This window comes from Engystomops pustulosus, chromosome 11, assembly GCF_040894005.1.
Source record: "Engystomops pustulosus chromosome 11, aEngPut4.maternal, whole genome shotgun sequence".
In the NCBI taxonomy this organism is placed as follows: domain Eukaryota; kingdom Metazoa; phylum Chordata; class Amphibia; order Anura; family Leptodactylidae; genus Engystomops; species Engystomops pustulosus.
In genome coordinates this window covers 9,492,669-9,505,325 of record NC_092421.1, presented here as the reverse complement: position 1 = coordinate 9,505,325, position 12,657 = coordinate 9,492,669, and the positions used below count along the sequence as shown (strand labels likewise).

Below are 12,657 nucleotides of genomic sequence, written 5' to 3'. Positions count from 1 at the left end.
CACATATCTTGGTAATTCTCTACTGGGTATGAGAGATACACATATCTTGGTAATTCTCTACTGGGTATGAGAGATACACATATCTTGGTAATTCTCTACTGGGTATGAAAGATACACATATCCTGGTAATTCTCTACTGAGTATAAGAGATACACATATCCCGGTAATTCTCTACTGAGTATAAGAGATACACATATCTTGGTAATTCTCTACTGAGTATAAGAGATACACATATCTTGGTAATTCTCTACTGAGTATGAGAGATACACATATCCCGGTAATTCTCTACTGGGTATAAGAGATACACATATCTTGGTAATTCTCTACTGGGTATGAGAGATACACATATCTTGGTAATTCTCTACTGGGTATGAGAGATACACATATCTTGGTAATTCTCTACTGGGTATGAGAGATACACATATCTTGGTAATTCTCTACTGGGTATGAGAGATACACATATCTTGGTAATTCTCTACTGGGTATGAGAGATACACATATCTTGGTAATTCTCTACTGGGTATGAGAGATACACATATCCCGGTAATTCTCTACTGGGTATAAGAGATACACATATCCCGGTAATTCTCTACTGGGTATGAGAGATACACATATCTTGGTAATTCTCTACTGAGTATGAGAGATACACATATCTTGGTAATTCTCTACTGAGTATAAGAGATACACATATCTTGGTAATTCTCTACTGGGTATGAGAGATACACATATCTTGGTAATTCTCTACTGGGTATGAGAGATACACATATCTTGGTAATTCTCTACTGGGTATGAGAGATACACATATCTTGGTAATTCTCTACTGGGTATGAGAGATACACATATCTTGGTAATTCTCTACTGGGTATGAAAGATACACATATCCTGGTAATTCTCTACTGAGTATAAGAGATACACATATCTTGGTAATTCTCTACTGAGTATGAGAGATACACATATCTTGGTAATTCTCTACTGAGTATAAGAGATACACATATCTTGGTAATTCTCTACTGGGTATGAGAGATACACATATCTTGGTAATTCTCTACTGGGTATGAGAGATACACATATCTTGGTAATTCTCTACTGGGTATGAGAGATACACATATCTTGGTAATTCTCTACTGGGTATGAGAGATACACATATCTTGGTAATTCTCTACTGAGTATAAGAGATACACATATCTTGGTAATTCTCTACTGGGTATGAGAGATACACATATCTTGGTAATTCTCTACTGAGTATAAGAGATACACATATCTTGGTAATTCTCTACTGGGTATGAGAGATACACATATCTTGGTAATTCTCTACTGGGTATGAGAGATACACATATCTTGGTAATTCTCTACTGGGTATGAGAGATACACATATCTTGGTAATTCTCTACTGGGTATGAGAGATACACATATCTTGGTAATTCTCTACTGAGTATAAGAGATACACATATCCCGGTAATTCTCTACTGAGTATAAGAGATACACATATCCCGGTAATTCTCTACTGAGTATAAGAGATACACATATCTCGGTAATTCTCTACTGAGTATAAGAGATACACATATCCTGGTAATTCTCTACTGAGTATAAGAGATACACATATCTTGGTAATTCTCTACTGAGTATAAGAGATACACATATCTTGGTAATTCTCTACTGAGTATGAGAGATACACATATCCCGGTAATTCTCTACTGGGTATAAGAGATACACATATCTTGGTAATTCTCTACTGGGTATGAGAGATACACATATCTTGGTAATTCTCTACTGGGTATGAGAGATACACATATCTTGGTAATTCTCTACTGGGTATGAGAGATACACATATCTTGGTAATTCTCTACTGGGTATGAGAGATACACATATCTTGGTAATTCTCTACTGGGTATGAGAGATACACATATCCCGGTAATTCTCTACTGGGTATAAGAGATACACATATCCCGGTAATTCTCTACTGGGTATGAGAGATACACATATCTTGGTAATTCTCTACTGAGTATGAGAGATACACATATCTTGGTAATTCTCTACTGAGTATAAGAGATACACATATCTTGGTAATTCTCTACTGGGTATGAGAGATACACATATCTTGGTAATTCTCTACTGGGTATGAGAGATACACATATCCCGGTAATTCTCTACTGGGTATAAGAGATACACATATCCTGGTAATTCTCTACTGGGTATGAGAGATACACATATCTTGGTAATTCTCTACTGGGTATGAGAGATACACATATCTTGGTAATTCTCTACTGGGTATGAGAGATACACATATCTCGGTAATTCTCTACTGAGTATAAGAGATACACATATCCTGGTAATTCTCTACTGAGTATAAGAGATACACATATCCCGGTAATTCTCTACTGGGTATGAGAGATACACATATCTTGGTAGTTCTCTACTGAGTATAAGAGATACACATATCCTGGTAATTCTCTACTGAGTATAAGAGATACACATATCTTGGTAATTCTCTACTGGGTATGAGAGATACACATATCTTGGTAGTTCTCTACTGAGTATAAGAGATACACATATCCTGGTAATTCTCTACTGAGTATAAGAGATACACATATCCCGGTAATTCTCTACTGGGTATGAGAGATACACATATCTTGGTAATTCTCTACTGAGTATAAGAGATACACATATCCCGGTAATTCTCTACTGAGTATAAGAGATACACATATCCCGGTAATTCTCTACTGAGTATAAGAGATACACATATCTCGGTAATTCTCTACTGAGTATGAGAGATACACATATCCTGGTAATTCTCTACTGAGTATAAGAGATACACATATCTTGGTAATTCTCTACTGGGTATGAGAGATACACATATCTTGGTAGTTCTCTACTGAGTATAAGAGATACACATATCTCGGTAATTCTCTACTGAGTATGAGAGATACACATATCCTGGTAATTCTCTACTGGGTATGAGAGATACACATATCCTGGTAATTCTCTACTGGGTATGAGAGATACACATATCCTGGTAATTCTCTACTGGGTATGAGAGATACACATATTCCGGTAATTCTCTACTGAGTATGAGAGATACACATATCTTGGTAATTCTCTACTGAGTATAAGAGATACACATATCCCGGTAATTCTCTACTGGGTATGAGAGATACACATATCTTGGTAATTCTCTACTGAGTATAAGAGATACACATATCTCGGTAATTCTCTACTGAGTATAAGAGATACACATATCCCGGTAATTCTCTACTGGGTATGAGAGATACACATATCCTGGTAATTCTCTACTGGGTATGAGAGATACACATATCTCGGTAATTCTCTACTGAGTATAAGAGATACACATATCCTGGTAATTCTCTACTGAGTATAAGAGATACACGTATCTTGGTAGTTCTCTACTGAGTATAAGAGATACACATATCCCGGTAATTCTCTACTGAGTATAAGAGATACACATATCCTGGTAATTCTCTACTGGGTATGAGAGATACACATATCCTGGTAATTCTCTACTGGGTATGAGAGATACACATATCCTGGTAATTCTCTACTGGGTATGAGAGATACACATATTCCGGTAATTCTCTACTGAGTATGAGAGATACACATATCTTGGTAATTCTCTACTGAGTATAAGAGATACACATATCTCGGTAATTCTCTACTGGGTATGAGAGATACACATATCCTGGTAATTCTCTACTGAGTATAAGAGATACACATATCTTGGTAATTCTCTACTGAGTATAAGAGATACACATATCCCGGTAATTCTCTACTGGGTATGAGAGATACACATATCTTGGTAATTCTCTACTGAGTATAAGAGATACACATATCCCGGTAATTCTCTACTGAGTATAAGAGATACACATATCCTGGTAATTCTCTACTGAGTATAAGAGATACACATATCTCGGTAATTCTCTACTGAGTATAAGAGATACACATATCCTGGTAATTCTCTACTGAGTATAAGAGATACACATATCCTGGTAATTCTCTACTGGGTATAAGAGATACACATATCTTGGTAATTCTCTACTGAGTATAAGAGATACACATATCTTGGTAATTCTCTACTGAGTATAAGAGATACACATATCTTGGTAATTCTCTACTGAGTATAAGAGATACACATATCCCGGTAATTCTCTACTGAGTATAAGAGATACACATATCCTGGTAATTCTCTACTGGGTATGAGAGATACACATATCCCGGTAATTCTCTACTGAGTATAAGAGATACACATATCTTGGTAATTCTCTACTGAGTATAAGAGATACACATATCTTGGTAATTCTCTACTGAGTATAAGAGATACACATATCTTGGTAATTCTCTACTGAGTATAAGAGATACACATATCCCGGTAATTCTCTACTGAGTATAAGAGATACACATATCTTGGTAATTCTCTACTGAGTATAAGAGATACACATATCTTGGTAATTCTCTACTGAGTATAAGAGATACACATATCTTGGTAATTCTCTACTGGGTATGAGAGATACACATATCCTGGTAATTCTCTACTGGGTATGAGAGATACACATATCCTGGTAATTCTCTACTGGGTATGAGAGATACACATATCCTGGTAATTCTCTACTGGGTATGAGAGATACACATATCCTGGTAATTCTCTACTGGGTATGAGAGATACACATATCCTGGTAATTCTCTACTGGGTATGAGAGATACACATATCCCGGTAATTCTCTACTGAGTATAAGAGATACACATATCCTGGTAATTCTCTACTGGGTATGAGAGATACACATATCTCGGTAATTCTCTACTGGGTATGAGAGATACACATATCCTGGTAATTCTCTACTGGGTATGAGAGATACACATATCTCGGTAATTCTCTACTGAGTATAAGAGATACACATATCCTGGTAATTCTCTACTGAGTATAAGAGATACACATATCTTGGTAATTCTCTACTGAGTATAAGAGATACACATATCTTGGTAATTCTCTACTGGGTATGAGAGATACACATATCTTGGTAATTCTCTACTGAGTATAAGAGATACACATATCTTGGTAATTCTCTACTGAGTATAAGAGATACACATATCTTGGTAATTCTCTACTGGGTATGAGAGATACACATATCCTGGTAATTCTCTACTGGGTATGAGAGATACACATATCTTGGTAATTCTCTACTGGGTATGAGAGATACACATATCCTGGTAATTCTCTACTGAGTATAAGAGATACACATATCCTGGTAATTCTCTACTGGGTATGAGAGATACACATATCCCTGTAATTCTCTACTGGGTATAAGAGATACACATATCCTGGTAATTCTCTACTGAGTATAAGAGATACACATATCTTGGTAATTCTCTACTGAGTATAAGAGATACACATATCTTGGTAATTCTCTACTGAGTATAAGAGATACACATATCTTGGTAATTCTCTACTGGGTATAAGAGATACACATATCTTGGTAATTCTCTACTGGGTATGAGAGATACACATATCTCGGTAATTCTCTACTGAGTATAAGAGATACACATATCCTGGTAATTCTCTACTGGGTATGAGAGATACACATATCCTGGTAATTCTCTACTGAGTATAAGAGATACACATATCTTGGTAATTCTCTACTGGGTATGAGAGATACACATATCTCGGTAATTCTCTACTGGGTATGAGAGATACACATATCTTGGTAATTCTCTACTGAGTATAAGAGATACACATATCTTGGTAATTCTCTACTGGGTATGAGAGATACACATATCTTGGTAATTCTCTACTGAGTATAAGAGATACACATATCTCGGTAATTCTCTACTGGGTATGAATCTATACAATAATGATACATATCACCCCATTGTCTTAATGGAGGACTATAGCTACCAGAGTAAAGAGTAACTATCATTTTAGATGATTTTTGAAATTGTGTGTGTGGGGGGAGAGGAGTGTTGTGAACATTTTTCTAAAATACTGCTCTCTTCTCTCCTGTTTGTTACACAGCTGTGAGTGTAAACCCTTCCTGCTCTCTCCGTGGCTGTAGTATGCTATGAGCAGTATTTTCAAACATCAATCTGAAAGTGAAGGGGATAATCCTCCCTTATCAGAGCTGTGTAACCAAACACAGAGCTCATGCAGCCTCCATAGACACACGCTTGTTTTTGTTTTGTTTTTAATCATTTCTAGCATAGTTCTCCTACTACTTTCTGAACGGGTCTTCGAAATCCATCATGTTACAAGGTTATATATGTCTTCTAACTTTGCTATTGTAACAAAACTTTGTGAAAGTGGATTACACATTTTTCTAGGAATGAAATCAAAATTGTACTCAATCACTATTATAGTTGTTCATCATTTGTTAAGTATCATGAGTATTTACAGTGTAGATATACAGGCAGTCCCCGGGTTACGTACAAGATAGGGTGCAGAGGTTTGTTCTTAAGTTGAATTTGTATGCAAGTTGAAACTATATATTTTATAATTGTAGATCCAGACAAAAAAAAATTTGGCCCCAGTGACAATTGGAGTTTAAACATTTTTTGCTGTAATTGGACCAAGGATTATCATTAAAGCTTCATTACAGACGCCTTACAGCTGATCATTGCAGCCTGGGACTATAGTAACATCCAGAGAGGTCACAGGGGGCAGAGGGGTCTGTCTGTAACTCTGGGTTGTCTTTAAGTCGGGTTTTCTTAAGTAGGGGACCGCCTGTAGTATGTATATTTTTGAGCTGAACCTATATCAATGGATTAGTATTTGAAACATTTTTCTTGTGGTTTTATTTTCGTGTAGGATTGTACTCGCTGTAGAAGGACTCTGATGGAAGGAGAAGTCGGCAGGTTGTACCGATGTGCTCACGCCTTCCATGTCCGCTGCCTGGCACCTCTCTACAAGGTATGAGATCGCTAATATAATGATTATAATCACACATTGTCAGGTGTTCTGTATTACCAGCAAAATGCTCTTGGTACCACAGAATGTGGAATAGAGATGCAGCAGCGTCCAATGTTATGGCATCACCGCAGCCTAAAAATAGACCAACTTTATAGGTGAAAGCAAATCATTAACCATAATGGGGAGACTTTTTAAATCAGTGTAAGACCTTCATTATAAAAAAATAAGCAAATAGTTCTCCCCAGAATATGTACCGTATTTTTCGGACAAAAAAATCCTTTGATTTTCTCAGAAATCAAAGGTGCGCCTTATAGTCCAGTGCGCCTTATATATGATCCGTACTTACAGACAAAAGCTGCCTTGTACTGTACACAGGTCTGCCCCCTGCTGGTCATTTATCCTTATAATCCGGTGCGCCTTAAATATGAACCATACTTACAGACAACAGCTGCCATGAACTGTGCACAGGTCTGCCCCCTGCTGGTCATTTATCCTTATAATCAGGTGCGCCTTATAATCCGGTGCGCCTTATATACGAACCCAGACGTTTTAGCAGGCATTTATTGATAGTGCACCTTATAGTCCAGTTCGCCTTATATATGAACCGTACTTACAGACAACAGCTGCCTTGAACTGTGCACAGGTCTGCCACCTGCTGGTCATTCATCCGTATAATCAGGTGCGCCTTATGTATGAACCTAGACGTTTTAGCAGCCATTTATTGATGGTGCGCCTTATAATCTGGTGCGCCTTATATATGAACCGTACTTACAGACAACAGCTGCCTTGAGCTGTGCACAGGTCTGCCACCTGCTGGTCATTCATCCTTATAATCAGGTGCGCCTTATAGTCCAGTGCGCCTTATATATGAACCGTACTTACAGACAACAGCTGCCTTGAACTGTGCACAGGTCTGCCACCTGCTGGTCATTCATCCATATAATAAGGTGCGCCTTATATATGAACCTTGTCGTTTTAGCAGGCATTTATTGATGGTGCGCCTTATAATCCGGTGCGCCTTATAGTCAGAAAAGAACTGGAATACTCTCTTTTAACAAAATACGTCATTGATATTAATCTTAATATGCATTTTACGTTTTGTTTTCTTACTCACAACAGGATGGTACTATTCGCTGTCCAACTTGTCAAACATTATATGGTGTGAAGATTGGGTCACAACCTCCAGGGAAGATGACTTTCCATGTTATTCCTCATTCCTTGCCCGGATATCCTGACTGCGAGACTATTCGTATTATTTTCCACATTGCCCCCGGAGTGCAGGTACTGTGAGAGTCTGACACTTTAGTCTAAAAAGCAGGGGGGTAACTCGAGGGGGTGCAGAGGGTGCGGTCGAACCCGGGCCCAAGAGACTTAGGGGGCCCATAAGGTCTCACTTTCCCATATGAGAAGACTATTACTATAAACCATAAACCAAACCACAGGGGCCCATCAGCTTCTAGTTACTCCACTGCTAAAAGCCATGTTTTAATATATTTTTTATACTTTGGATTTGCATCAGTTTAAATTATTTATTTATTTTTTAAAAATGTATCCTAGACTAGATGCATTGTATTCATTTCACCAGTTTTTGCATCAGTTATTGTGAGCCAAATTCAGGCGTAGTAATGAGTGGACCTATTCCCAACTGGTAACATCCACGATCAGTGCTGGCACCGATTGTGGGTGCTGACCCTGAGTCGCTAGTAGCATTTAAAGAGAACCTGTCAGTAGGTTTTACCCCACAAAACACACAGCCCCCACAGCCCTCCCCTAAATGGCGGCATCCTTCCATTCTGTCCCGCATTATTCTGGTTTGGTTCAAATGTATTCCAGGTAGTTCCACATGTAATACAGTAATAGCACATTAAAGAGCTTTGCCCATGAAAGGAAGTTAATCCTCCAGTAAAGATCATTTCCGATCCCTTACTTTACAATTTTACTCAGTTGTATTGCTGTTTTAGCTTTTATCACTCACTGATGGTCAGTGTAAGCGGGGACTCTCTAAGCCGACACTTTGTGATTCCTCTGTGCAATGAAATGCTGTGTGCTGACAATGTGCTTAGATTATCAGGGTACAGGGTTTATCTACACTTTTGTCTGTGGAAATATCCCTCCAGTGGTTCAGTGTGTTATGTTAAATGATAGATCCTACCATATTAGTTCACACAATGCAAGAAGTTGAGAGTTTGTTTTGTCATCATAGGGTCCAGGCCAACCTCAACCAGGAATGAAGTTTACAGCCCCTGACTTCCCATTGCAGTGTTATCTCCCGAACACAAAAAAGGGGAGAGAGGTGAGTTTGTCCTATTAGATCCAGCAGAGTTGACATTACTAAAATGACCTAAAGTTATAGATATCATGTTGATTTTTTTTTAATGGGCAGCTCAGTAGGCAGTAAAATCCTGACTCTAGTCTTTGTTTCCTCGTAGGTTCTCATTCTTTTGATAAAAGCTTGGGAGAGTCGCCTCCTCTTTCCCGTCCTTCCCGCTCGAGTTCCAGGTGTCCTAGACGCTGTGTCCATTTCCCGATTCCCACTCAAGACAGAGTTTGGATCTAATGTAACTGGGAAAGGATTCCCAGACTCCCGTTATCTGGACAGTGTCTTGCGGCAGCTCCAGGACTGGGGCTTGTCAGTGAACTGACCTGGCACATCATATATGCCAGTGACATACCCGCAGAGTTTGCTTAGAGTCTTGGCCATGGTTACATTAACCAATCATATCTCAAGTATTCAGTTGTCTGCTTTTAGTGCAGAACAGAGTATTTACATTTGTATATATATATTTTTATGTTGTGTACATGTATTTGCTTTTTACTCAAAGTGTGGATTCTTTGCAGGTCATACATCAGATCAGATTTTCTATGTATGTAGCGCACACAGATTACATAGCGCTGCACAGAGTTTGCCAAATTGCTCTCTGTCCCCAATGGGGCTCACAATCTAATCAACTTACCAGTATGTTTTGGAGTGTGGGAAGAAACTGGAGGACCCGGAGGAAATCCACGCAAAAATGCTCTATGCAGATGTCGACCCTGGTACTTGAACCCAGGTCCCCAGCGCTGCAAGGCTGTAATGACAACCACTAAGCCACCTTTCTGCCCAATAATACTCCAATTGACTTCTTACACAGCTTTATACAGTGATGATTTTTTATTATGAAACCCATTCTCATCCTCCTTTGAGAGCTTCAGCCTTTCCCAGTTCTCACCATGCTACCCTCTGTATATATACACACCTTCCTCTCTCTCACTCCTTCAGTTCGTCCTAATGGCGTCTCCCACTGTGCCTTTTCTCTCACAGTCCGTCTCACTGACAAACACAGGGAAGAAAGGGAAAGCAGGATGAGTCATAATCTCCTGCTGCAGCTCCTCCTATTCATCAGTGTTCAGACAGGTAAAGATTCATGTAGAGTTTGGAGACAGCAATAAAGTAAATAGCAGGACTGCTGTATCACTTGATGAATACTCAGGGCTTAGTATTAAGGCAGCAAAGGCACATGGGCAACTTTTGTAAAAGATTGGCCAACCCCTTTCATGAAAATAGAACTAATTGGATGTATAATCTATTGTTATATTCCAAACCATTAAACACTGCAAAGAATCCATGCTTGTCTGTTATCTGCTAGTTCTCTTTCCGTCTCTAGGAGATGCATCTCTTCAATTACGTCAATTGGTTTGTTTGTTTAGAACCAAAAAGAATCCTAACCTAGTTGCAGAACTGTTGAACTTTTACATATGGCTAGTTTAGCTCAAAAGAGTAGATTATTCTTTTTGAATGAAGCCTAGCCTAATGTAACTAATGGAGCAGTGTTAATATTAGTATATATTCTCAGGTATTTCTTATTTCCCATACTGATACAGTTTTATCATAAATGACTTAAAATGATTGCCCTGTGACAAACTGTGATCACATTCCTTACCATGATCTCACATCTAACCTTTCCGTGTTTGGTTACACAGCTCTGAGATGGGAGGATTTACCGTTTCACTTTCATAGCTCCTCAAGCTCCTCCCTCCCATAGAGATGTGTATTGCAGCCTGTACAGTGTGTGTCTGTGGAAGCTGCATGATCTCACATTTAACCTTTCTGTGTTTGGTTACACAGCTCTGAGATGGGAGGATTTACTGCTTCACTTTCATAGCTCCTCAACCTATCCTGTAGACTGCACACTTTGCACAGGGCAGGAGTCCTTGCATCATACAGAACTACAACAGCACCGGCACATGGACTGTTACGGTACTAACCCCACAGTTGGGCCGGCGGGTGGGAAGTCTTTGCTTCATATTTTGGTGTAATGCAAGGACTCCCTTCCTGTGCAAGGTGTGAAGTCCATGGGATCCAGCTAACATATGTTCATGTGCAGGAGCTTACCCTCATTTTTTTGTTTTTTGGGTGCTTCTTATACACTCTCTTCAGAAGCTGAAGAGATCATTTTCATGTCAATCCTTTGGTTCAAAGGCTGTTTTTTAAAATAGATTTTGGATAATTTGCAGCGATTTGGATTTGTGTAGGGTTTTTTTTTATATTACTGCTGTGTACAGTTTGATGACTTCATTTGGACATGTGACTAAAAACAATTTTTTTTTACATTGTTAAATTTTTTTTGTAAATGTTTTGAAATCTGAAATACAGATTAGCTCTTTGTTCTCCGCAAATGATAGAAACCTTATTGCTAAGTGTAATGGACCAATAACCAGGGTACAGGGATGTAATTCCAGATTACTGGAATAACTTATCATCTTAAGTAGCACTGGGTGCTGATATATTCTGGAAGTGATGTTACACCTTTAGACTATTAAATATATCCATTATTAAACATTTTTTTAAAAAGAATCATCTTATTATTTTGTCCATGCAAACCATATTCAGTCATGTGATGTGTGTAGTAAACATGGCTGGAACCCAGTGGTCAGGGGCGTAACTTGAGGGGGTGCAAAGGGTGCAGTCGCAACCGGGCCCAAGAGGTTTAGGGGGCCCATACTTGTCAATTTCCCATATGAGAAGACTAGTACTATATAAACCATATGTTATAGTCGGGGGCCTGGCACAGACTTTGCACTGGGGCCCATCAGCTTCTAGTTACACCACTGCCAGTGGCCGTATAAAATAAGTGAGGCACAGAGATGAAAAATTTAAACTTAACTATTTTGAGGCAACCATTAAAGATTGGCTTCCTCCTGCTCAGGTGTAGACCGAGAAGAGAAATCCAGATATCACCTTGTACACACAAATACAAGAACAAGTGAAGGTCCGCAAGGCGCTAGTAGTGTAGGGGCATCATGCAAGATTCCCATTCTTGTGACCCGGGTTCGAGTCCCGGCTAGCGCAGCCTGTTGTGTTTTATTCTATGAAAATTGTAGCTAAAATATTCATCAATTCTACTAATAATAATTGTCTGTTAGAATTGTTAATTATAAGACGGCACTTGAATGCCATAAAAATTGAATTTATTGGCAATTTGATGCCTATTGGGTAAAAAAATCTATTTGGCTTAGTGGCTCCGGCATATTCCTTGTATGATTAGGTTTTGTGATATAAAATTGAAACTAAATCCCGGAGTAATAGAAATAAATGTAGAAGAGGTAATTGTCCACTTTCACACTCATTATGATACATTCATGGATTTTGCTTAACAACACATAAAATATCTCAACGACACCAGGACAATCACTGACTGTGCACGAGCTGTTTAAGGTGACCCGGGAAATGTACCGCATATACTCGAGTATAAGCCGAGACCCCTAAT

At 38.7% G+C, this 12,657-nt stretch overlaps 1 protein-coding gene and 1 non-coding gene across 2 annotated transcripts in view; both read left to right on the top strand.

Moving 5' to 3' along the window:
- The window catches only part of DTX4 (deltex E3 ubiquitin ligase 4), a 42,767-nt gene extending 31,061 nt beyond the window's left edge, over nt 1-11,706 (top strand). Inside the window, exons 6-9 of the mRNA XM_072130199.1 lie at nt 6,809-6,910; nt 8,030-8,191; nt 9,114-9,203; nt 9,340-11,706. Of these exons, the coding sequence (XP_071986300.1) occupies nt 6,809-6,910; nt 8,030-8,191; nt 9,114-9,203; nt 9,340-9,552 (567 nt within the window). The 3' untranslated portion in view covers nt 9,553-11,706. The remainder of the gene's footprint in view (nt 1-6,808; nt 6,911-8,029; nt 8,192-9,113; nt 9,204-9,339) is intronic.
- A 462-nt stretch (nt 11,707-12,168) lies between these two features.
- On the top strand, nt 12,169-12,239 carry TRNAG-CCC (transfer RNA glycine (anticodon CCC)). The gene has a single exon. It is a non-coding gene; the product is annotated as a tRNA-Gly (tRNA).
- The last annotated feature ends 418 nt before the right edge of the window (nt 12,240-12,657 follow it).